This window comes from Ochotona princeps, chromosome 23, assembly GCF_030435755.1.
Source record: "Ochotona princeps isolate mOchPri1 chromosome 23, mOchPri1.hap1, whole genome shotgun sequence".
NCBI classification, from domain to species: domain Eukaryota; kingdom Metazoa; phylum Chordata; class Mammalia; order Lagomorpha; family Ochotonidae; genus Ochotona; species Ochotona princeps.
In genome coordinates, this window is record NC_080854.1 from 37,283,857 (window position 1) to 37,310,461 (window position 26,605).

The 26,605-nt window shown below is 53.0% G+C and overlaps 1 protein-coding gene across 1 annotated transcript in view; it reads right to left on the bottom strand.

The window, feature by feature from the left end:
• Window positions 1–212: 212 nt before the first annotated feature.
• ICE1 (interactor of little elongation complex ELL subunit 1) overlaps window positions 213–26,605 on the bottom strand; it is a 46,274-nt gene continuing 19,881 nt past the window's right edge. The window contains exons 8-19 of the mRNA XM_058680097.1: window positions 26,249–26,331; window positions 25,386–25,425; window positions 25,246–25,302; window positions 21,889–21,972; window positions 17,434–17,846; window positions 10,018–14,718; window positions 9,328–9,496; window positions 7,193–7,353; window positions 5,717–5,907; window positions 4,371–4,477; window positions 1,488–1,586; window positions 213–544 (exon numbers count right to left, since the gene is read on the bottom strand). Coding sequence (XP_058536080.1) covers window positions 363–544; window positions 1,488–1,586; window positions 4,371–4,477; window positions 5,717–5,907; window positions 7,193–7,353; window positions 9,328–9,496; window positions 10,018–14,718; window positions 17,434–17,846; window positions 21,889–21,972; window positions 25,246–25,302; window positions 25,386–25,425; window positions 26,249–26,331 — 6,287 coding nt within the window. The 3' untranslated portion in view covers window positions 213–362. The remainder of the gene's footprint in view (window positions 545–1,487; window positions 1,587–4,370; window positions 4,478–5,716; window positions 5,908–7,192; window positions 7,354–9,327; window positions 9,497–10,017; window positions 14,719–17,433; window positions 17,847–21,888; window positions 21,973–25,245; window positions 25,303–25,385; window positions 25,426–26,248; window positions 26,332–26,605) is intronic.

Here is a 26,605-nt window from a genome sequence, read left to right on the forward strand (position 1 = left end):
TCAAGAACTGAATCTCGAGCTTATACCGTTTAAGTTCATTATAAAATAACCAGCCAACTGTGAAAGCCACTAACCGGACATTTCTGCAGCACAAAAAGGGCTGAATTCAAGTTTTTTGTTTGACCAAGACCCAATACAATCCACACACCACAGAATCAAAACAGCCGTACATGAAAAGCACTTATGGAGAAACTGGGCGAGCCACTGTCTCCTGTCTCCTCCCAACCAACCAGGAGTGCCTCCTGCCAGCTGTCTGCCTTGGGTCCTCCGTTTCCGGGTCTCAGTCTACACTGGGAAAGCCGAGTCCGAGATCCATCTACACAGCAAGGAAAGGCACTTCCGCAGCCGCAGCCACCGCCCGGTCAGCCGCGCCCCTCGGCACTCAGGGAACCGACTTCCTCCAGGTAGCTGCTCACGGCGGACGGGATGCTCCTAGAAGTCTTCCTCCGCCAGGCTTCCAGGATCTTGGAAATTTCCGCTGGATTGCTGGGACTCAGGTCGCAAAGTGCATATACAGCTGCTAACTGAACACCCCACGGAATATCTGAAACAAATTTTCACATCGGTCAACAGGTAAGAAAACATTCATTATTCAAAATTTTAAGGCTGTCAATTACCATAATAAAATTCAAATACAGAGTATTTTTGTTGGCAGGGAGAACTAAATGTAAAATCAGAACCCTACACAACAAACGTGTACATTTATAAAGCGGAGGAGGAACCTCAGGGCAGCTCTGCTATCGCCCTCCTCCCGGGATGCTGGGGGGGCTCTGACGGCTCAGGGCAGGCGTGCAAGGCTTCAGCCCCAGTCCCCTACCTGGGGGTGCTGTGGGGTGCCTGTGACAGCACATGGCAGGTGTGCATGGCTCCAGCCCCACCCCCTTGCTGTGCTGACACCGGGCAGGTCTGCACAGCTCCGGCCCCGCTGCCCTGCTCCCTGGCCGGCTGGGTGCTGGGGAGGACACAGGGTGCCTGTGACGGCTCCGACCCCACTGCCCTGCTCCCTGGCCGGCTGGGTGCTGGGGAGGACACAGGGTGCCTGTGACGGCTCCGGCCCCACTGCCCTGCTCCCTGGCCGGCTGGGTGCTGGGGAGGACACAGGGTGCCTGTGACGGCTCCGGCCCCAATGCCCTGCTCCCTGGCCGGCTGGGTGCTGGGGAGGACACGGGGTGCCTGTGACGGCTCCGGCCCCGCTGCCCTGCTCCCTGGCCGGCTGGGTGCTGGGCAGGACACGGGGTGCCTGTGACGGCTCCGGCCCCGTCGCCATCTCTGAGACTTGCTCTGAGATACGGGATTTAAGAAGATGCAGATTCCCAAGCCTGTCAGACGGTTCTACCAGATGCCACGCCAGGGTGAGTGGGACCCTCACGCTAGTGAGCATGCTGCTTCACATGGCCAACCTACAAGGCACAGTTCAGGGCGTGGCACAGAGCACTTAACAAGAGAAATGCAGATGGTTTATAACTCATCTTAATAAAGAGTGTTACCTTCATCCTGAGCGTGCTGTATGAACATCCCAATAACCGAACTAATGTTTTTCACAGCAGATGGAAATCCTTCCTTCAAGCCCAACTGGCCCAAACGCCCTGAGAAGCAAAACAGAACATGGAAGTAATCTCAGGCGCATTGTCGATTTTTTTTTCACATAACATTATGTACTGTAATAAAGTCCTAAACTAAAATGAACTTTGGTGAGGCCTGGCTAGACAGTAACAAGCGCCGTTTGTCCACGAACAGCGACGGGGAGCTGCCCAGGCATCGGTGCCCCACTCAGGCAGTACACTGAGCTGCTCTTCCGGGGAAGCAGCTACTCAACAAGTGCGGTTCCTTTCAGCAGGACAAGTGGGAACTGGCTCTGTCAGGCTAACAGATCAAATCCAAGGTCCTGTGCGGCTCCGACAGAGCTCCCGCCCCACTGCCAGCCACGTGCAGCCGAAGGAGCTGATTTCGTCTAAGAACAGCTAAAGCAACCATGGGGCGTCTTTCCTCTAGTCCGTGTCCGGATCCTTCCTTCACATCAAAGCACCTGCCGTGGATGCAAGCTTGCTCCAAAGGAGAATCCTGCAAAGTCTTCCTGCTCTTCTGACTGTTTCCCTAAGCAGGACAGACACTGTGGAGCACAGTCTAGGTGTGTTTCCATGTCCATGTTAGATCCATGTTCCTTTCTGTACTTATGTTATCTCTCAGTACTGTGAATGTGCTACGGGTTATCACGTGAGGCCAGTCCAACAGCCTCATCTCTATGTTGAATATGAGGAAACCAAGGCACAGAACACTTAACTTTGTTTTTTCAAAAATATTTATTTGAAAGAGTGCATAGAGAAAGATACACAGAGACACCTGGATGGAAAGAGGGAGGGGTAGCTGCCGCCCACTGACTCACCCTCTAGGTTACAGTCATGGAAGGGCTGGCTCGGGCCAAAAACAGGACCAGGGACCTCCATGCAGGTCTCCCCCACGGCTACTGGAGCACAGACATTTGGCCCACTCTCCACTGCATCCCCACGTGTCACCAGCTGGGACTTGGACTGCTTGTGATATGGCAGTGGGAGCTGTTTCACTTGCTGTGCCACGATGCTGGCCCCTTAGTAACTTTTACTGCGTTTATCCATGCCAACCTCCCTCGTGCTTCTGTGTGCCCTGAACGCTGTAAAACACAGCGCACTTTCAGTATACAATTAGTGATTACTGAAGAAAATCACTTTCAAGAGTATAAGGTAATCCCCGATGCACAATGACTGTCTAAGTGTCCGGATGATCCTACACAGCCCTTTAATGCAGACAGAAAAGGAAGCGACTCCAGAGAGCAGCAGCCTCGGTTTATGATCCTTCAGAGCGTGTCCTCACAGTGAGACGAGGCCGTGACGGGCACAGCCCAGCTCCCGAGGGCACTCACACTGCAGGGACAGAGGGGGCACCTGTTGGATGTGGATTCCTCACAGGTCGGTCTCTGGGCCATAATGGCTGCCTTTCTTGCAACTGGAAGTGCGAGCACCCAGGACTATCGCGAGCCACCATCAGGTCATGGACAACAGGCTCGCCAGGAATGCCTCCAGCACCTGCTCGGAACCAAGTGTGCAGCAGTGGGACCAGCAGCAGTCCCTCGGCCTGGCTCTCCTTCCAGAGTCCAGACAGCTGAGATCATCCCAAGGAAAGCCTACAGACTTGACAAGAGAATGCACAAAATCACCAAGTCCTGGCTACTGGGATCCGCACTGGAACACCTGTCCTGTGCGACGAGGTTTCCTTCTGGGTCCCAGTGCCCGCCAGGTGGGCCATTCAGGCCCCATGAAGTCCCGGGGCAAAGGCAAGGCATCGAACTCTACACACCACTGAGTCTGTCCTGGCTGTGCTAAGCCCTTCCCGCTGCATGAGCTTTCTAGGCTTCAACTGCTAAGCAACGAGCGTGCCAACGTCACATGCAATAACACTCCTCCGTGTTCCCACAAATCCAGAGCAACTCAAGTACTCCACGGAGCAGTCTCCACCACACTGCTGGTAAGGTGGTCACATATGTGACCGCTGCCAATCGCAATATCCACATCTCAACACTCAGTAACAGTAAGGCGCCCTGACAGATGCCTTGCCGCAATTCCTAGGGAATAAAAATCTCATTCATGAGGACACTGCAAATTTGGAATTAAGAATAAAGACAACTGGGGGGAATCAGGATGGCTGAATAGACAGGAGGGGAACGCTCTTCAGCCAGGCAGTTTCAGAATGAGAAAGAACATGCTTGAGGCATGCCTGGGGCAGCAAGCAAGAGGACTCTGGGAGCCAGCAGCGTGGAGAACGCGGCAGCCCGGCACCTGCAGCTCTCCACCGCTCCCAGCCTCTCCGGCCAGGGACATCTGTTGCCAGGACAAGCGACCTGCGCATTACCTAGCAGAACTCAGGAGAGCGCCTGAGTGAGGGACTGAGCACAGTCGCTTTCCTGGCTCTTGCTTAAGTCAGTGCATGTCGTGGACTCGCCCAGCCCACCCTCAGACCTAGCCCACACACATGAGAACGGGTACTGCATCCCAGCCTGGCCTGGCCCATCCTGAGCCCTTGTGCTCACCAACAGAGGATGCAGCCTAGCAGGGGGTTCCCCAGATTCCTCTAGCTGGCCTATTCCCAGTCCTAGATGTCATGTGTGCCAGAGGGTGTTGTGGCCCAGACTGATGCAGCCAGCCCCTAGTCCTGGCACTCACTTGAGGGTCTGCAGTCCTGTCTGACTGTCCCACACCCATTCCAGCTCTCATTAGCGCGTGCTGAGTGCATTAATATTTGCATTTGGGAAACAAATGTTAAATTACAAATAATGTGCACTAACATGAAAAATTTTAACCTGTAACAAGGACGTAAGGAAGATTTAAAACACAACTTACCTATGAGCCTCAGTATCGATGCTATAATAACATCAGGAGTATATGCAACGTTGGCGTGCCCCTTCCTGTACTTTATCCACTTATCCATCACAGGCCACAGTTCCTTACTATAAAACAACATGAACAGGTGTGTACCACTTACTGCTTCAACAATAAAAATGCTCTTAGAAACAAGCCCACATGCCAATGGATTGAGACAGGTAACTACTGAGTATCTAACAGACCCCAGATGCCCACAATTCCAACTTTTTAGAACTATCCGTACCCTCACTGGCTTAACACAGCTACACACATCCACACATGCTGGTGTCTGCACTCTGTCTTAACTGCTTTTAGAAGGCTTTGCACAGGGAAGCCTAACAGCATTCCCACTATTACAGAATGAGGAAGTGGTAGTCTGGATTCCCACTGGACCCAGCAGGTGCTCCCTGTAGAAGTCCAGTCATCTGGGAGGGTCACAAACAAACAAAAACAGTGGGTGCGGAGAGAGCTAAACCAGAGCAGAGCTGCAATCTCAAGAACCAACCCACAGCTCAGGCAGAAAAAAAGATAAACTTCTAGCTGAAAACAGTCACACAAAACTCTACTTCAGTAAGCCTCCCAACACAGCTCTGCCTGTGACACCACGGGCGCGTGGCTGCTACTCCTGTTCCCGCTGCTGGGGAGGAGAGCTGAGTGTCATGCGACGTGCGAGCTGCCAGGCACTGCACTCAGCGTCTCAGCGCCCGGAGCGGCACTCAGGTGAGCGTTTCTGAAGGCTGGACAAGCCCTCGAACCAGCTCATCTCAGCCCGGGTTCCGCAAGGAAATGAAGACCTGCAGGAAGAGTATCTGAAAGACAATTCTGCCCATTCCCCTAGAGACGAGACACAGGGAGTGCCCTGCAGGTGGGCACAGAGAAGGTAACTCTTTCCAAACAGCGGATGACTCAGACCATCAGGGTTAAATCTCCAAGTGCAGAAAGCTGTTGGCCTCGCAGTCCTGAGGATGTCTCCTTGTCTGCGTGTTAACCGTGGGTGCTTCCCCAGGGAAGCACTGTTCCACATGATGGCGACTCCAGGGACCAGTCTCCCTTCCAGAGTCGTTTGTACTGGCAGAGAGTGCATCCCAGAGTGTAAGACAGAGCTGAAAGCAGCACTACCGAAAGCCAGAACGCGGCAGTGCGACAGCGGTGCACGTATTGTAACAGTGTTCTATTTTATTAACTTCCACTCACATAAAAACAACTATAGATATTTCAGTTGGCTAACATACCTAAACAAAAAGTATTCAAATCACAAGTTAGCACTTAGAGTCTATCTTACAACTCCAATAACACACTTTCCTCTAAGCTATCAAAATGGCTACCTTATGATGTTGTCATGCGTCCAAATCCACTTCTGATGGCAACAAAGCAGGTCAATGGCAAATACGTACTCCCAGGTTTGGTCATTTAAGTCCTCACCAAATGTTCCACTGGACTGAAATTCTGTTTTTGGACATAACTGTATAGTCAAAAGCAGCTTGGAAATCATGAAGCCAACATCTACAGAAGCATTCTAGAAAATGGGGAAAAAAACGCAGTCTCAAATACAATACGTCTCACGTTAGTGAACTCAACAAACATGGGATAGAGAATCATTTAATTTTTTAAAGAATTGTCACTGGAAGCAGCTTTATTTTAAATACGGAGCTATATGTATATTAGAATGCTTATGGAATGGAAATTGAGAGATCATGTAAATAAACTACAGGCAGGATGGCACAATCGAATCAGGCAGAGAGCAGCAAGGTACCAGGGTTGGCCATACCCTGAGAGGTACGGACGGGCAGAGTGCCACAGTGCACCTGCCACTACGACGGCTGCATCCCCCATCGGGGACATCAGCCGAGACGCCAGCAGCCCACTTCCAGTCCAGCCCGCCGCCAACCTGCCACGGGGAGCAGCAGGAGCTGGCTCAAGCGCTTCCACCCCATGGGAGCAACCGGGACAGAGCTGCCAGCTCCTGACTTCAGCCTGGCAGCCACTTAGGGAGTGAGCCAGCAGTGAGATGACTTCTCTCATCTCCCCCTACCCCTGTCTAGGTCATTCTGTCATTCAAACACATACATACATACACAGTTAAGCAGAAAAAGTGAAGCACTTGAAAATAATTCTTGAAATTCTGTCACCTTTCTAACGTTGGAGAACTGTTAGCTTTTCCTGAAAATTCACACAATTGACTGAGACAGCGCTGGCCTGCTGTCTGGCTTCTTGCACACGTGTGTGTAATGCTAAAGCTACCCATCCCAGTGCCTGCTGCACCATGCGCTCCCACACTGCTGCAGCTCCCACAGCGTGCAGGCGCGGCAGGCGCAGGGGCTTTCCAGAGGGAAGCGCGTGGCTGAGTCAGAGGTTCCCGCTGCCGCTGAACGGAGCCTGGCTCGTCTACACTGCCGATTTCAAGCTTGATTTTACATGTACGTGCACTATGGTCAACTTGATTTTCACTACATAAAATTCAAGAACATCAATCTAAATGTTACCTTAACATATTAGTAATAAAAGAAAAAACAGAAAGGTGACATGATAGTAGCATATGCAGAACAGAAATCTCATCTACAGGAGAGACGCTGGTCAGACCGAGGAGACAGCAGAACAGAGCTGCGGTGTCTGCGCTTCTCCAAGAGCCTGCTGTAGAGCTGAGGTCTCCTCCAGGCACTTCAACGTAGCCATGGATCTCAGTCAGAAAGCAGTATAAAACTCAGACTCTATGAAGTTAATAACAACGTTAAAGTGTTCCTGAGTTCAACAGAGAAGCAAAGAGCGGCAAGGCTGGTGGACGGAGGGGAGGCAGAGCCCACCTTCTCCCAGCCCAGGAACGCCCTCAGGCAGTTGAGCACCTCTCCGCGGGCGCGCTGCCGGGCCACCAGCTGCATCGCCTGAGAGACCACCGACTGAGACGCGAACACATCCTGCCACATGTTGGCAATAAACAGAGTCAGCTTCTCAGACTCTGGAAAATCTGTAACACAGAAAACAATATGGTTTATACGTATCAAGTGAAGAAAACAAAGCAGGAGTAAAATCTGTGTGTCACACTGCTGCTGGCTGCAGCCAAGGCACGGGGGTGCCCACATGCTGTTCCAGTCTCAGCTACTTGAAATTCTTGTTTCCCACATTGGCAAACTTTCTTTATATGATAAAGAAATAAACACAGGACACTGCGTAAGAAAGAAAACCTCCAGAGACAAAAAGCACAAGTCCTCCGGCCGGGCTTTCTCCATCCCAGCGTTCTCCCTGGCTACGTGTCACTGCAGGCCATTTTATCTTAACATGTAGAACATCTCTATTTTGTTTTATGACATGGTTCCATAGGCTCTGGGGTTGCCTGTGCCTTCCCAAGGCCCCCCGCCAGCCCCTCAATGATTTCCCCTTGAGTTTTTCACGGGTATGGATTACTCACAGAATTTTTTATTTGAAGAGATACATTTTCTAAATTCTGTATGATTTTCTCTTCCTATAAATCCTTTCTCCTATTATATGGCTTGTCTGCTTTTTAAAATTCACTTTAAGCAGATTGGCTCAGGGAAGGCATCTGGAACAGCAGTTAAGGTGGCCGTGTGATGCCTGTACCCAATGCTGGCGCGAGCTTCCTGCTACGCACACCCTAAAGGCAGCAGTGGTGACGCCCGGGGGCTGCTGACTTCAGCGTTCCTCAGCCCTTACTGTTCAAGATGGGGGTACCTCTCCCCCAATACTATAAAGAATACAATCGAGCAATTATTGGTAGAACCAGCACTACTGCAATCAGCAGCTGTCAGCCTCCTGTCCCTGCACAAAGGCTGGAGCGCGCTAGCCTGGGAGACTCTTCCGTGAGACTCCTCCGTGGTCTTGCACAGAGCAGCAGTCCTGAACTGCCCAAGGTCCAGGAGTCTGGAACTGTTTCCCGCAGAACAAGATGCTTTGAGCTCGCCTGATGACAGGCACTGGTTTGCAGTTACGGGCTGTTCCGACTCCGGCAGCTATAAATACCTGGGAACCAGACAACATGAACTTGTCTGCTGTCACTTCCTGTCTACAGGTCTCTTGCTCACTTTTCAGTTGTGAATTTTCTACACAATTTTATGTTTCAGGTTCAAAAGTCACTACGACAGGGAAAGCTTTGCTGACCCAGACTACTGTAGACCTACCTTCTACACAATCTATCCACCCCGCAGGTCACGACCGACAAGGCACTGCAACGCAAAGGCGGCGATCTGGAGCTGCCAAGCACAGCAAGCCCCGATGGCAACGGGCACATCAGGGGCTCCTCACACCATGCCACTCCTGCGTGTCACACACACGCTGACGGGTGAATTAAATGAGTAATACAAGATGAATACAGAGGCAGGAGGCGACTGAGCGCATTCAGGCCCAACACTGAGGACAATGGGCATGGACAATTATCCTGTCTGCAAAGCAGCAGCGCCCGCACCAGAGCGGGCCCTGCGGACAAACGCTACCTGTGGCTTTACGATTCAGACACACTAAGGGCCGGAGTGAAGTCGGAGCCTCCTCTGCTCCTTGCTGGAGGCTGAAGGGAGAGACCCGCAGGACACGCCCACAGGCTCCGTCTGCGGCTGAGGCAGCGATTCAAGTGGCAGCGTCCATGTCAGAGCTGCCTTTCCCAGGGAGCGCACAGCAGTTTGCCTGGTCAGTTACTTTCAAAGTTTTTGCACAGTCTGTATCAACGCTATCTGGTTCGAAAGCAGCACCCAGGACTGGAAACGCAGGAATGACCGCCATTCTGTTTTTATGTAATTGGAAATAAATGTGTTCACTGAAGTAAATTCTACTGAAAACCAGGCTTGCTAGCTACAGCTTAAGCTAGTCATGGCCTCCAGTAAATGCACAAAATTAACATTTTAAGAGCTACCCAGCCATCGCTACGCGGAACACGCAGATGCTAAGGACGGCAGTTGACTTTCCACAGCAGCGCACTGCCACCCGCACGTACCTTCCTTAAGCAGGCTGTAGCAGAACAAGCGTGCGCGCTCCAAGTCTCCGAGCTGCCGACAGACGCCCACGTACACCCTGCACAGGGCGTGGATGTAGCTGTGCTCCAGGGACGCCTTCTGAACTTTCAGTTCTGAGAGGATAGAGTGAAGCAAGCACTCTGCTAAATGCTGCAGAGAAAACAAACGCCAGTGGACCTTCTTGCTTAGATAACCCAGTGAAAGCCCGAACGGTAGCAACAGAGCACCCATCGGGCATACACGTGCACCTGACACAAGGCAGACCACAGCCACCAAGTGGCAAGCCCCGAGGAGTGGGAGGGGGGTCCCAGGCACGCTTCTTGTGCTCTGCGATCAAGTGTGAGCTCACACAGTGGCCTGCATTACTGCCACCGACAGATAAAACACAGGGTCTTGTTTTCTGCTAAAATGACCTTGGACTTGTGAAAGAAATCATTTAGTGCCTCAAGGCATGCCAAAATCATGCATAAATATGGGTAGTTTTAGCCCTGAAAGATAAAGTTAACGTTTTATCTGATGAACACAATTTATGAAACCTCCAACATCTTACATTTCAGCTTTATAAAATGCTGGCCAGAAATGATTTGTGTGCACGTGTCTCTACCCCCGCGGGGCTCGCACGCACACTCAGCTCACAAGAGGGCAGCATGGAGAGCATGGCGACCACATACCTTTTTGGTTGTGCTGAATTCATGAACAACTTCTTTCTCCTGATCTCTCATCACAGGCTTTTTGGAGATATTTCCTACATACACGTGGCTACGGATGACAGGCAACAGATCAAAAGTCGACTCGGCAACTTTCCTCAGTGCCTCGGCTATGGCTTTGTCGTGGGACTCCACAGTCTCTTTGGGGTTTAAAGGCCTCTGTGAATCTGCACTGACAGCTGGAACACAACTGCTTGCCTCTGTGCTTACAACTTCAGCCTGACAGCGGCTTCCCTCCAGGCTCTCGCGGACCCTGCTCTCTGGCTCCGGGGACCCCCTGCCCAGGCACAGTCTCTTGGCGCTCCTCAGTGGGCATGTGGATAATCCCCTTTTCCCACCTGACTCCTGCTGGGTCCCTGAACCTCTCGACTTCCGGCTCGAGTCGCCAGCAGAGCTACTCCCAGTTTTGACAAACGCAGTCGTTGCCGACGCGATGGCCTTGAAGGCCTTCAGCGCGCCGACAGGCCCCGGCAGGCTCGAGTCCACAGACGCGCCCCGGGTGAGCCGAATGTTCCCTTTGAGGAGGCTGAGGGTGCGCGCCCTGGCCGACAGCTCCGGGTACATGGTGTCGAGGACCTTCACGGAGTTCTCCTGAGGAGGGCCCCCTGCCGCGGCGTGGCTGGGCGCACAGGCTGGCAGTCGGCCAGGCACAGGAAGCGCGTGCTTGGGAGTCGCTGCACAGAACTGCAGAGGGGACGAGGGTGTCCCATCGCTGGCCGATGCAGCCGACGGAGAAGGAGAGGGAGGAGAGCGGTGCCTGGGGCCTTCCAGCCACGGGGACGGCACGGCAGGTGCTGGGGGTTCACGTGACGGAGAAGTCTGGCCGACGGGGGAGATGGGCGAGGAGGGGCTGGAGCTGGAAATGAGAGGAGAAAGGGGCTGCCAGGCCCTTGGGGGTGTAGCCACGAGGGGGGCAAGCAGCGGCGGCAGCGGCGGCCCCACCTCCTGCCGGATTTTACTCAGAGTGTCCGGAGAGCAGTCGGTGGGGGTGGAGGTATCGGCGTTGGCCAGGACAGGCTGCGCTTGGCTTCTCTCAGTTCTGGCGCCACCTCTTCCCTCTGGGCAGGACTGAGCAACTTCAGCTGAACGTACTTCAGCTTTGCCTGATGCTACAGCCTTGGCCGGCTTGCCCGCTGCTTCTTTGTTCACAATCTTGGATCGATTCCTATTTTTGCTACATGGCTCCAGCTTTGAGTTATAATACGTGTGATCAGACGCAGCAACCTGGCTCTCGAAAGTCTGATCATATATCTGAGAACTAATCCATATGCTAGGCTTAACAGGTCTATTCCGCAAGCGGCTTTTATCAAAGTTGGCGCTCTGACCACTGCTTGAAACACCTTCTTGGATACATGAAACGCTGCTGTCCCCCCGAGGCTCCCGACACGGAGGCGCAGGGGGATCGTCTGGGGACTTCGTCACGGAAACGGCTGCAGCGGGCTCGGCGTCCAGCTCTCTGACGCCCTGAGGAGCCTCACACACGATGAGCTGGCCCACACCCGGCATGACAGACACCCCGCTGACGATGGTCCAGTTGGCTCCCTTCTCGATAACCAGGTTCTGGTCCTTATTTATAAGCACACTTATGACTTCAGAAGTCACTGTGGAGATCTGACACTGGAAGGCTGCTTGCGCCTCACCGGGCTCCCCCTCTGCTGCAGGCTCCCCCTCCGCCGCGGGCTCCCCCTCCGCCGCGGGCTCCCCCTCCGCCGCGGGCTCCCCCTCCGCCGCGGGCTCCGGTGCAGAGGCGTAGCCCAGGCCCTCCTCCTCGCCCCCCGCACCTGGATGACCCTCAGGCCTGCCCGGGATGTGCTCCCGTGGCCCGTCTGCGACAGGCGAGCTGCCTCTGGCATCCACACTGACCAGTGACACTTCTGGGGCGTGGGAGGAGCTGGCTGTTTCCTGAGATGCAACTTGTCCCTCCTCGCTCTCAGGGGGCAGGCCACGGTGCTGTAGGGGCGTCCTCGCCCCCGCAGGACCAGGGCAGTCCTCACAGCTGACCTGCAGCTCCTGCCCCATCTTGGTGAGAACTGCAGACAGTGTCTCCAAAGAACACTGGGCAGGTGGACTCGGATTTTGGAGGGAGTTGTCGTCATCTTCCGAGTCAAGCCACTCTTCAGAGGTGCCAAGGGCTTCTTCTTCGCAGGGTGGCTTGCTTGATCTTCCTTCTGACATTTCGTCTTGCTTTAATTCTTGGCTCATTTCTTTATTTAAGGTTTCTCTGGCTGAACATTCGGAGACTGAGTCCCCTGAACTATAATCCTTTAACTGACAACTTTCAAGAAACATCACGACATCAGACGCAGAGAGTCGGTCTATGTCAGGGAAAGTACTTATGGTGCAATCCTCCAGAGCTGAGGCCAAACGGCCGACGTCGACCGAGGGCCCTGCCTCGGCCGCGGACCCCGCGCTCCCCTGGGAGGCCTCCGGGGCGTCCTGCCGGGTGCTCCCCACCAGGCCTTCAGCGTCCTGTTCACCCTCACTGCAGCTCAGCGCTTCACTCTCCTCTGCCTCCGTGGCCTCCTCTCCTCTCTCCCGCATGCCCGTGTAAGTGTATAAAGGACCAGGAAGGCTGCTTGGGGATGCTTCTTGTGTTTCCTCCGCCTTGCTACAGAATGCTGAAGGAGCAGCAGTGCCTGCAGGGAGCAGCCATTCAGCAAAAGCACTGGTTTTCGACTTCACCCCCAAGAGTCCGCGGGCATTCGGTGGCGTGTCAGGAGAACCACTGGCAACAGCCAGAGCCTCGCTCCCAGCTCTCGCTGCGTCTTCGCAGGGCACTTCCTCACTCGGAAGGCCTCCAGACTCGGCTGCTTCAGAGGCGGGGGGCAGCCCACTGCCTTCCAACCCACTGGAGTCAGGATCCGGGGCCTGTGGAAACTGCCTTTGCTTTTGTACCTCTTGCTGCGCAGCTGTTTCCCCCACCACATCCTGTTTTTGGGTAGGGATGTGCTCAGAAGAGAAAGATACCTGACTGGTTGTGGAACCAGCAACACTTTCGACTGGGAAAGAACCATTTGGGGAATCGAAATCCAGTTTCTTCCAAGAGGTAGAAACTTGCGGTGAAGTGCTGCTTGCAGCCGCCACGGTCTTGAGCCGCGCCGCCATGGCCGCCCCCTCTCCACTGCGCTGTGCCCCAGGCGGCACACGGCTGCCTTCGGGGTCGTCTTCGGGGTCGCTGTGTCCTGCCCCTGCAGGAGGCTCACTCCTAGCAAGTCTCTGAATCGTTTCAGGCCTTGTCTGCTTCATGATAACGGACACCTGATTAGGCAACTGAGCTGGAGCAGGTTTGAATTCTACAGGATTAGCATTTACTCCACCAAGTTCAAGACTAAATGTGCATCCTCTGTTTTGCAAGGACGGCCTCCCCTGTTGTATTGGAAGGCCAATCTTTTGTGCATGCTCTGGCTTAGCTGGCAGAATTTCCTCACCACTTCTCCTTAACAAATCACTGTGGTGCCAGGAAGCGCTCTTGGCAAAGCCAGAGGCGCTACTGACAGAGTCAGCCCGCGAGTTTATTACTGAGGTGAAATCTGACTTTGTAAGCCTGAGTTCAGTGCCTGGGCCTTCACTTTCACACTGTCCATCTTTTGTTGCTTTCATAAATACTGAGTGAGGAAAGCCCTTTCTAATGTCCGTGCACTCGAACTCACTGCGCCTCTGGCCACTGACACTGGATAATCCCAAGGCACAGCTCAGAGCATGCAGCTTGCTTTCTGGCTCACTTCCTGCTACAGGACACCTGGGTGGCTCCGACTGCACATGTAATGTGTTCAAAGTTTTCGTTTTCAATGTTTGTTCTGATGGAGACAGTTTGGTAGGGAATACTTTGGTGGAACCATCGGTGTCATTAACAAACGGTGACTGACGAGCCTGGGGATTCCTGCGGACAGACTGCACTGCTGAGGTAGAAGGCGAGGGACGCCGGGTCTCCACGAGAGGCCCTGCGCTGTGCTCCCTGGAGCCTGCGGCGCTGGCCTCGGAGCCTTGCACACCTGCGGCCTTCGCCGCTTCTCCAGACGGGCTCCGAGTGCGGTCAGAAACGGCCGCGGAGTCTGACACACAAGCCACGTCTTCAGTCACCGCCCACTTAGCAGATTCTGATTTGGGGCATTCTATCACTTTCGAGAAGCGGGTTGCTGGTTCCGCCTCCAGGAGTTCTTTCAGCGACCTCTTGCCCAGGGCGGAGTAACACGAGGCTGCCTGCCCACTGTCAACTTCCTTCTCTCGCTCTGGGCTGCCACAGAGCTCCTCCAGCCACACAGCCCTGGCGGACCTGGGGACAGGCTCCTCCGTCTGCACAGACTTGTCCAGTTCCCTGACCTCCCCCTGTGCTCCAGCCTCTCTGGAAGCATCCCTTTCCCTCCTGCCCGCGGCCTCGGAGGACACGGCCCTGCTTGCCGAGCCTGTGTCTGGAGGACCTCTTGGTGCTGCTGCCAAAGCCTCAAGTCCGGCAGTTCTCACTTGGTAAACTTGCCCTGTGTTCAGGGCTTGCACACACTCATGTGCTTCGGGCTTCTCGTCCCACGTGCCACTTCCCATGCTTCTCCTGGGTAAGCCAAAGCAATCCCGTGATTCAGCTGAGTCATCTGAGACAGCCTCGCTGCCAGTTCTAGGCGGGGCTGAGTCGTCCTCGCTGGAGTCGGTGTACTCTTCCACGTGGGTCTCCTGAAAGGTGATTGTTCCAGGAGTGAGCACTCATTTCCCAGACCAATTAAGGCAACCCCCCCAAGCGTATCAAGAAAGTGGTGTGCTTCTGAAGGCAGTCTCACGGAGGCGGGGCCTCTGCTTCTGGGGCCATGCTGCCTCCCGCCCTGTCCACTGCATTTACCCTGCTTCTCTCAGACGCCTTCCCAGCCCCAACCTCCACTCCTCACCAGGCCCAGCGTGGTCTGTACTGAGGGTCCCGGCACCAGGCCCAGGCTGGTCTGTACAGAGGGTCCCGGTACCAGGCCCAGGCTGGTCTGTACTGAGGGTCCCGGCACCAGGCCCAGCGTGGTCTGTACTGAGGGTCCCGGCACCAGGCCCAGGCTGGTCTGTACTGAGGGTCCCGGCACCAGGCCCAGGCTGATCTGTACTGAGGGTCCCGGCACCAGGCCCAGGCTGGTCTGTACTGAGGGTCCCGGCACCCAGGGTGGTCTGTACAGAGGGTCCTGGCACCAGGCCCAGGGTGGTCTGTACAGAGGGTCCCCGCACCAGGCCCAGGCTGGTCTGTACTGAGGGTCCCGGCACCAGGCCCAGGCTGGTCTGTACTGAGGGTCCCGGCACCAGGCCCAGGCTGGTCTGTACTGAGGGTCCCGGCACCAGGCCCAGCGTGGTCTGTACTGAGGGTCCCGGCACCAGGCCCAGCGTGGTCTGTACTGAGGGTCCCGGCACCAGGCCCAGGCTGGTCTGTACTGAGGGTCCCGGCACCAGGCCCAGGCTGGTCTGTACTGAGGGTCCCGGCACCAGGCCCAGGCTGGTCTGTACTGAGGGTCCCGGCACCAGGCCCAGGCTGGTCTGTACTGAGGGTCCCGGCACCAGGCCCAGGCTGGTCTGTACTGAGGGTCCCGGCACCAGGCCCAGGCTGGTCTGTACTGAGGGTCCCGGCACCAGGCCCAGGGTGGTCTGTACTGAGGGTCCCGCACCCAGGGTGGTCTGTACTGAGGGTCCCGCACCCAGGGTGGTCTGTACTGAGGATCCCGGCACCAGGCCCAGGCTGATCTGTACTGAGGGTCCCGGCACCAGGCCCAGGCTGGTCTGTACTGAGGGTCCCGGCACCCAGGCTGGTCTGTACAGAGGGTCCTGGCACCAGGCCCAGGGTGGTCTGTACAGAGGGTCCCAGCACCAGGCCCAGGCTGGTCTGTACTGAGGGTCCCGGCACCAGGCCCAGGCTGGTCTGTACTGAGGGTCCCGGCACCCAGCGTGGTCTGTACTGAGGGTCCCGGCACCAGGCCCAGCGTGGTCTGTACTGAGGGTCCCGGCACCAGGCCCAGGCTGGTCTGTACTGAGGGTCCCGGCACCAGGCCCAGGCTGGTCTGTACAGAGGGTCCCGGCACCAGGCCCAGGCTGGTCTGTACAGAGGGTCCCGGCACCAGGCCCAGGCTGGTCTGTACTGAGGGTCCCGGCACCAGGCCCAGGGTGGTCTGTACAGAGGGTCCCGGCACCAGGCCCAGGGTGGTCTGTACTGAGGGTCCCGGCACCCAGGCTGGTCTGTATTGAGGGTCCCGGCACCAGGCCCAGCGTGGTCTGTACTGAGGGTCCCCGCACCAGGCCCAGGGTGGTCTGTACAGAGGGTCTCCGCACCAGGCCCAGGCTGGTCTGTACTGAGGGTCCCGGCACCCAGGGTGGTCTGTACTGAGGGTCCCGGCACCAGGCCCAGGGTGGTCTGTACTGAGGGTCCCCGCACCAGGCCCAGGCTGGTCTGTACAGAGGGTCCCGGCACCAGGCCCAGGCTGGTCTGTACTGAGGGTCCCGGCACCAGGCCCAGCGTGGTCTGTACTGAGGGTCCCGGCACCAGGCCCAGCGTGGTCTGTACTGAGGGTCCCCGCACCCAGGCTGGTCTGTACTGAGGGTCCCGGCACCCAGGGTGGTCTGTACTGAGGGTCCCGGCACCCAGGCTGGTCTGTACTGAGGGTCCCGGCACCAGGCCCAGGGTGGTCTGTACTGAGGGTTCCGCACCCAGGGTGGTCTGCACTGAGGGTCCCCGCACCAGGCCCAGGCTGGTCTGTACTAAGGGTCCCGGCACCAGGCCCAGGGTGGTCTGTACTGAGGGTCCCACACCCAGACTCACAGCCTTGGCTTGCCATCCCTCTAGGTTCCTTTCCTTCCCCAGTGTCACTCGCGTCTGAGACACCTGCTGCACGCCAGGTCACGCCATGGCTCTGGGCAGCACCTTGTGGTCATCTCCTGCCACCGGCTGTCCCTGGTACTTCCTCTGACTGAATGCCACATCGTCTTACACAGCTCACTCACTTCCTGGCTCCCAGGCAGTAAGGGCTCATCTCTGACCTGTGTGAAGGACATGACGCACAAACCACCCGGCATCCTCTAACCGCTGACAGGGCCTTTCCTCCCCCGGCTCCCCTGGCTCCAAGCTGCCGTACTCTCCAGGCCTTTCTCGGCCTCCATCAACTCTCCACTTCTTGTTGCTTGCACACTGACTGCCGCTCAGCATTCTGAGGGAGACCTTGTTCTTCCAACCCCACATGTGCCTGCTGGATGTCACCTGCTGAACCCAAATGCCTATGTCCCTCTGTCTCCCTTCAGGCCCAGGCCTGTGTGTCTCCGAAGCGGGTGGCTTCTGTTCTCCAGGGAACCCTCCAAGTTTCCTACAAAATCCCACCCTCTGTGTATTTTTAACCCTCCTCGACTCGTCCATCCCCCAGTCACCACAGAACTCACCGGGACAAGCGGTGGAGGTAAGGAGCCTGGGTGTGGGGATGACATCCGAGGGGGCGAGGGCACAGGAGACAGGAGCGGGGGTGGAAGTTTAAAGAAGTCAATTGCAGCTTGAAGATCTTTATCAAAGCTCCGTCCCTGGTCAGCGAAGGCAGGACTGCCGCTATTGGGGGCCCTCTGCACGGGAAGCTCAGCAGCTCGGTCGTTGTTAAACGCGCGGTCGGGACTGTGGCTGGCTCTACTGCTCCTCTCGGGTTCCACATTTGCATGGGAATCGAAGTCACCCTCCAGCTCCATGGACACATCTGTGAAGCATGCCTGCGGGCCTGGGGTCCGGAGAGGACTTCCTTGTGCGGGGGGCAGAGCTCCATCTTCCTCGGATGGCATGCATCTGGTACTGTCTCTGGCAGGCTGTTCTGTGGAGGGGAGACGGGAGGCAGTTAACAGACACTGACGGTATCAAGTAGACTCAATGCTTGCAACAGTAAATTCAAACCAGTAAAAACATTTTAAATGTGAAAGCTGATTTCTAAACATTACCCTAGAAGCCTGTTTTGCACATTTGTGCGTCACCTTAAAGGAAAAGTGAGACACCGCACTAGCATACCAGCTGTCCGACGCAGAGCCAGGAAGCACCTGGAGCGGTAAGGGGCCCTGCTAAAGTACACATCCTCCAGGCGACCAGAACCTGGTACAGGAACTATTCTGGGGATAAAGGCTGATAGTATCTTTCCAATATGAAAAGCTCCAGATGTTAACGCAACAGAAAGGTCACTGTGAAAAGCCGAGATGCTGGGTGGAGTCTTGACTTGGGTGAACTTCAATGAGGTTTCTGAATTAACATACAGCACAGAATAAAACAATTATCCACAAAACTATTCCCACACAAATAAATGGATAAATAACTAAATAGAAGAAAAACAGCCTTTGCTTCCAGAAAAATGTTGATTAACAAATGTAGGCAAAATTAGATAAATATAAAAGTCATTATTCAGCAAATACCAAAGCAGTCAACACAGCAAGGTGATTTACTGCTAGGCACAAACGTCTCTGGCTAGAAGTTCCAAAGGAAAAAAAATATTTGAATAATGTCAAAGCATCTTTCTCTCTTAAGAAAAAGTCACTTCATTCAACACAGGGACCTGCAGCCACCACTTGGTGCAAGGGAGCAAGGTAGCACCAAAGAGCAAGAGCGGAAATGGGTGCAGCCAGTCAGGCGGTGAGAGCCAGGATGGGGAGCTGGCCATGTCAGGCAGGGTTGCAGCACCAGCTGGCACATGAAAGATATGGGGCTGGGAACTGGCGTAGTGGAACAACTTGCGGAATTGCACCTCCCATTGGTGAGCATGAGAGCTGGGGCTGGGAACAGGCCAGGCTGGAGCAGCTACTGGTGTGTATGTGGGCTGGGTCTGAAGGCAAACTAGGCTGGGCTAGTCTACAGCACACACTGGAATCAGGATGGGGTGCAGGTTATACTGTCACTCCCACCAGGTCACGTGAGGGCTGGATGTGGGCCAGGTTGGGCTAGGCTGTTGCACCAGCCAGAAAACACTGTGACAGGGGCAGGCCAGGTTGAACAAGGCTACAACACCTGCTGACAAATACTGAGACTGGGGATGGGCCATCTCAGACCAGGCAACACCCGCTGGCACATGCAAGACCTAGGGTTGGGAGTGGCCTGGTAGTGGAACTTTGGGGACTCCCCCTGCTGGGCCTCTGCTTCTGCTGGTAATTGTGAGAGCTAGGACTGGGGTCAGGCTAGTCCAGACAGTACTGCAGCACCCTTCAGTTGGCATATGGGCTGGTCAAGGAAGGTGGACCAGGCAGAGTGAGGCTGCAACATCCCCTGGCATAATATAGAGTCATAATGGGTACAGGCCGGATGTGCTAGACTGCAGCACCCACTGACAGTACAGGAAGTTGATATGAGTTACTTTAGGCTGGTTCACAGTACCTCCTGGCAGGTACAAGATCCAGGGCTGGGAACTAGCTTGGTAGGGGAACTGTGGGCACCCTGTTGTTGGGCTATGGCTCCTGCCAGCGAGCATAAGAGCCAGAGCCAAGGCGGAGGGTGATTCAAGCTGATCAAGGCAGCAGCACCCATCAGCATTCATATAGGCTGGGTCTGGGGGCAGACTGGGCTAAGCTGCAGCACCCATGGGTGTGCATCAGAGCCAGATTTGATGCGGGATGTACTGGGCTAGGCTGCAGCACATGCTAGCACACACAAAAAATGGGGCTGGGGGTGAGCCTGGTGGAGGTATTGGGAGCTACATGGACCAGGCTGCAAAACCCACTCCTGTGGATGAAATCCAGGCCTGTGGCTGGCTGTTCTGGGCTAGGCCACAGCATGCATTAGCTGGTGTGAAATGGCACCAAGGGCAGAACTAACTAGGCAGGGATAGCCACTGGTAGGTGTGCTGGCTGATGCACACAAGAGTCAAGTCTGAAGTCCTCCAAGGAGAATTTTCTGTGGGGACTCCCCACTAGATCACTGAATGAAGACCCTGGCCACGGAGTGCATGTATCGAGACTGGGCCTCCTCAGTGGCTGATGCCTGTGCAGTGGAGAGCATGCCCAGTTGTGCACAGAGGACATGACAGCCAGATCATATAGGCCAGCAGAGGACATCAACTGCCTTGTCAGAGGACGAAAAGCAAAATAGGTTGGATCGCTCTCCTGGCCAACCTTTGCAGCATGTGGCTGCACTATGGTGGACTTGGCCAGCCACTAGACCTTGGAAAGATTCTCTCAACCCTGGAGCAATGAAACCAACAATTTCTTAGAACTATCAAAACCACTCAAGCAACACCCTCAGAACATTCTTCCCCACAGTGAGGTCTCTTCAGGTGTTAAGAAATGAACATGCCCTAGCCAGGGGCGCTGATGTAGTTTAGACAGCAGGGAGCAGACCCCTCTCCTTCTCTCATTGTGGGCACAGGAGAAGAAAAAAATGGAGACATTCGTAGCGTCCACCTTCCTTCTTACCTTGACCCTCATCCTAACCAGGGCGCACCTGAGCATGCCTTTCTCTCAAGTATGCGAACATGTGAAAATGATGTAAAAATATCATTAAAAATAGACACAAAGCAGCAAGATCATCTTTGAAAACAGGACATTTCCACATCACTTATTCCAGACAGGATTTCCCAAGCAGAGGGAAACATCACCACCACGGTGGCATCAATACACAGCACAATGAAACAATGGCCTTGGTGTCCAACAGCACTACAAAGCAACACCCTCCTGACGCGTGCACAACTGTGCAACTGTGAGACTACAGCAGACGAAAGCAAGACGACTCGTAAAGGCAAGTGGGGTTTGGACTGGACCCTGGAGGTCAACAGTAACAGCAGCAAGACGCCGAGGGTTACTCCACAGGACTGCACCAGAAGGTGCGCTTTCAGCTTCGGTAACAGAGCATCCAACCTGGGGAAGCACAGACAAGGCTCTAAGGGAATTCTCAGCTATTTCCGTCATGAAATTAAAAGTACGACTCACGAAGCAGCAGGTCCCGAAGCAGCCTTATTTTCCCAGGAAAAGCTTATGTAACTAACAGTCTTACCCTTCATAAATGTACTCGTAATAAAAACAGACTGCTAGTTTTTTTAATAAGATCTTTCACAATACAAAATCAAATACTCAAAATCCTGAGAGTACTGACTGATACAGAACGATCAAAACACATCTCCAGGCAGTTTCTCTGAACAAGAAGGTGGTACAACCCATTAATTTAGGAGTCGCAGGACTAGTCGGGTTCTACCAGTGCCAGGTACAATAAAACCATGGTTATTCTGCTGATTAGAATCACAATCCATCCAGAAGACCCATCAAATATGCCTCTGCACACCTGAAAAGGTCAAGAGCCCACGGACGAACGTTTTCCTAAGGGGGAGTCACACGCACTTGTCTATAAATTCTGATACTCAACATTTGATACATTCAGAGCAGCCAAGTAGTAAAGTGCCAAACAGATAAACAAGAGACACTTGGATCTTGGATGCGTCGGCGACCTGCGCTAGGTAACTCGCATCTGTTGTCAGACCTTCTTCCTGCAAGGACCGCAGCTGCGGACGTGGCAGAACGCAGCCAGGGTATTTCACAAGTCAAGAGGTTCAATCAAATGAGCTAGCAAATTATAAGAAAACAAACGAAGTTCAACCTCTGATGGGTTCATGAACGTCAAGATTCAGAAGTGGGTCTTCCATGTTCTGCTATCCTTCCAGTTCCCTTGAAGACGCTCAGAGCAAGCTGTCGAGAAGACCTAACGTTGAGGAGGGCACCCACCGGGACGGGAGTCACACTGAGGCGACAAGGAGTGGGGGACAGCTCAACGCACCCCTCGTACGGCATCTCATTTCCTAACGTGAAGGTCAAGGAGGTATTAACAACGCAATAGCAGTGGCGGGCACGTCTACTTTCACGAGAGAAACGCATTTCTCGGAGGTTCTCTCTCACCTAGGACACATCTGCCCTCCCCTGGGAGTCTGTGTGCCGTGTTGATGCAGAGCCAGAGTTCCTTCAGCAGCAGCTTCACTTTTCCTGTGAAAACAGTAAAAACGTTAAAGTCATACCATCGGGCCAAAACACATTCCTGTGAAATGAAACTCATTAGGACTTAGAAAACTATCTTTCCTAAGCTCAACCCTTGCATATAACTTAGTTACCGACAAAGTTCTGCAATGCCTTAGATGGAAACCAACCAGCAACTACTGGTTTGTCTGCTATTTTATTTGGGGACCTGAGGAAGCACTCAGAAGACCAAGCCTACTTGTTGTTCAACACTTTCCCATGCAGGGGACAAATCAATCTTTGGCCCATACATTTTCTCCGTAGAATGCCATACGACAGAGAAGGAAGCATTGTTACCAACTTACAAAATAAGGCATTTGGTGCTACATTCACACGTTTTACAATGAATAGTAGGAAAGTATCTCTAAGTTACATGAAAGTATCAGAAAAGTCATCAGAGTTGCCCATGCTGGAATTCACCTAGGGGAGTTGGTGGACTGCAGAAAAGTCCATCAAAGGCTGGGATTGACAATGGGATGGAAGCTCAACAGGTATAAATGCACACATGGTCAGGGGCAGATGCACACGCCCAAGGACAAAAGCAGCAGACACTTTCCTCAGGAAAGTGAAACATCAGGGATTTGTGATGTCCAAAAGGGTCCGGATCCCTCACGTGGTTAAGAGCTCTCCAAGCAAAAACACCAAGGGATCACCACACCAGCACACTACAGCTTTAAATTCTTTTTTTCTTTAAATAAAGCACTGTGAACTACATACATTTTAAAAATATCTCCCTAGGCAAAAAGTATTCATGAAAATATGAGTAGCTTACGGTGAAATGTACATAAAAACAGAACTCACTCTCAATAAAATTCAAGAAAAGTAGTTTTAAGTATTTTATGTTCCCATTATAGTTTCCTTAACTTTTACATCAATCTTAAGCACCTAATGAGATTAGCAAAATCCTTAATCCAGTTCAAAAGAACCTGGAAAGACTAACCTTGTAAATCCAAACAGGTTAGTCCTATATAAGTTGGAAAAAGTGCAGGCCACAGAAAGCGCTCAGAAGACCGTGGAGGATACAGCCAGGGAAGCCGGACAAGCCGACGCTTACTGCCAAGCTCGCACTGTCGCTGCCCGTGACGCACAGCTAGCTCTCAGTTTCAGAATTCTGAGATGGAGCAGCTTGTCCACACCACGGTTAACCCACCCAGAGCCTGCTCGTCCACACCACGGTTAACCCACCCAGAGCCTGCTCGTCCACACCACGGTTAACCCACCCAGAGCCTGCTCGTCCACACCACGGTTAACCCACCCAGAGCCTGCTCGTCCATCAGGACTCTGTGTAGACGCAGCTCTCAGTCCTAACAGCTGCATATCAACCGCCCTTCCTCTTCCGCTGACGTCCACATCACCATCATCATCATCTACTTCCTCCTTCTATTTTCAAGTTTCCTCTGCTCTTAGACATTTCATATTCTGCATATCTCATTTTCTAGAATATTCACTTAAGATCACAGAACTGGCTATTTCCCAAAGGTTTAATAAACACTGTCATACTGCTTACTTTCAACAGTATTTCATATTTATTTCACTTACATTTTCCATTGCAAAAAGGGGTAGGTTTGTGTTTATGTGTATTTAGTGAGCTTTTGTTGACGTAAGCGTAGGATGGCTTCTATTAATATGTTGGAGATATTTTATCATCTGTGTTTTAGCAAACTTTCATGTATGTTTGAAATTTTTTCTTTTTTCAAGAACTCTAGATATGTGATTTAAACAGCTACATGTCAATCACCAAACCGAAGACTGATTCTACCTCAAGTCTGCTTTCACTCTATTTTAAAATAAAATATGAACATCTTCCCAGTGAAAACAGATTGCACCAATCCGCCTAGAATCTCCAAGTTCTCCCTTGACACAGACTGATCCTTGGCCCTACAACAGCCAAGCCATCTGGAATCACATCTTCAGTCAACCCACCCGTTCCCTTTCAACTCATGTAAGGTAAGTTTTAAGCACAAATGGTTTTGATTTAAATGTTTTTGTTTTCATGTTAGCGTTGCTTGGGGTATCTTTATGCGCCATCTGAATTTCAGTCTATTTCCTATGAACAGAAATGTACACAGAAGTCACCCTGGACTCTGTGCTGGCCGCTGGGGACGCATGGGCGCTGGGGACGTGTGGGCGCTGGTCGTTGGGGACGTGTGGGCGCTGGCCGTTGGGGACCCGTGGGCGCTGGCCGTTGGGGACGCGTGGGCGCTGGCCGTTGGGGACCCGTGGGCGCTGGCCGTTGGGGACGTGTGGGCGCTGGCCGTTGGGGACGCGTGGCACACGTGTCGGTTCAGGGAGCTCCTGCCCATGACTTCCTGGTCACTGTCTCTCCTGGCAGTTCGTCTCTGGGAATTTCTAACACTCAGCTCCATCCTCCCCAATCCTCATATATATTTTTAGTGAGAGTGATAAATGCCAAGTTAGTGGCCGGACAGCAGAAAGCTATGTGGCCCTGAGATACGGAAAACACGAGAAACAACATTAAGGAATGAAAACATAGGTCGAGGAAACCTCTCCAGAGACACTATTGTCTTACAACATTTCGTCTTATAACAATTCAGTCATTTCCACTTGGGAAACACTGTCTCAGTGAAAACACCATTGTGAACTTACTAAATATTTTGTCCTATAAAAAAAATTTGTGATTTTAAAATTATAGTTATTGCTTTTAAGACAGAAGTGCATACAAGAGAAGTAACCGCCCAGGATCACACACGAGTAGAGGTGTTAGGGTGCACACCGCAGGGGTACAGCCTGTCACACATGCCTGTCACACACGCCTGTCACACACACCTGTCACACACGCCTGTCACACACGCCTGTGGCTCCTCTCCACCCCGGTTCCTGCTCCTGCACTGTTCTTTCCGACCAGGCCTGTCACACACGCCTGTGGCTCCCACACTCCACTCCACCACCTTTCTTTCTGACCTAAGCCTTTCCTTAAACTCTCTGTCTTCAGACAACATACTACAGGTCTGTGACTCCAGGCCCTGCCTGGCCTTAACACTGTCTATGTCTTTTGTACCTAGCACATCTAGTGAACTGATAACCTGTAATCTAATGAGAAAATCCATACTTCATGAAAAGTACGGATCATACAAGCATATACAGACCTAATAAAAACCTAAAAACAAAAGGCCTTTAATACAAAGCATTTATTATACCCTGGCTTTTCTGCAGTTCTATATGAGGGCAACACGGAATCTCCCAAATGGTTCCAATACTCCACAAAGGTTCTGATGTACTCACTTCTATCTATGCTGCCGTATGAATCACTGGAGATCTGTGTTCCGATATGTCTCAATTCTAAAAACACATGGGAAAACAGTTAAAAACAAAACCATCACACAATGAAGTAGTTTCCAAGGAAGTATTACCTCAACACTTACCCTTTTCGTTTTTCTGTTTAGAAAATTCATCAAGCCTTTCCTGTAAAAACAAAACACTAATGTTTACGCTGGATACGAACGCAGCCACACTGACAATTATCTAGGGCCCTATGTCTCACTCTTACACCAGCTGCAGTCAGACACGGCACAGCGCTGGAGCTAGGGATCAGCGTGAGCACACTGTTGGATCAGGGATCAGCGTGAGCACACCGTTGGATCAGGGATCAGCGTGAGCACACAGTTGGATCAGGGATCAGCGTGAGCACACCGTTGGATCAGGGATCAGCGTGAGCACACCGCTGGATCAGGGATCAGCGTGAGCACACCGTTGGATCAGGGATCAGCGTGAGCACACCGCTGGATCAGGGATCAGCGTGCGCACACCGCTGGATCAGGGATCAGCGTGCGCACACTGCTGGATCAGGGATCAGCGTGTGCACACTGCTGGATCAGGGATGAGAGTGCGCACACTTTTGGATCAGGGCTCAGAGTGCGCACACCGCTGGATCAGGGATCAGGGTGCACACACCGCTGGATCAGGGATCAGCGTGAGCACACTGTTGGATCAGGGATCAGCGTGAGCACACTGTTGGATCAGGGATCAGCGTGTGCACACTACTGGATCAGGGATCAGTGTGAGCACACTGCTGGATCAGGGATCAGTGTGAGCACACTGCTGGATCAGGGATCAGCGTGCACACACCATTGGATCAGGGATCAGCATGAGCGCACTGCTGGATCAGGGATCAACGTGCGCACACTGCTGGATCAGGGATCAGAGTGCACACACCGCTGGATCAGGGATCAGCATGAGCGCACTGTTGGATCAGGGATCAGCGTGCACACACTGTTGGATCTGGTACCTGTGTCTTCTTAAATTCCTTTTCGAGTATTTTCTTTTCATTTCTCAGCTGCTTGAAGTCCTCAGTCTGCCTGACAGCAGCCTCTTTATGTAAAAGATACAACAAAGCAAGAAAGAAAAATAATTTACTAACATTACTACCACGGTAAATGAAACACTTAAAACCTAATCCAGCATACATGCTTTGTTAAACTCTGAAACAGTTATTATAAAGTTACTATTGCTTCAGAATTTTAACAGCCTGCATTAAGAACAGGAATGTGTATTTTCAAACGCTGTCTATAAAATCAGAATTGGAGCGCAGCTTAACATAGTCACCAAACCACACAGCAGTTGCAGCTTCTTCTGGTCAAAGATC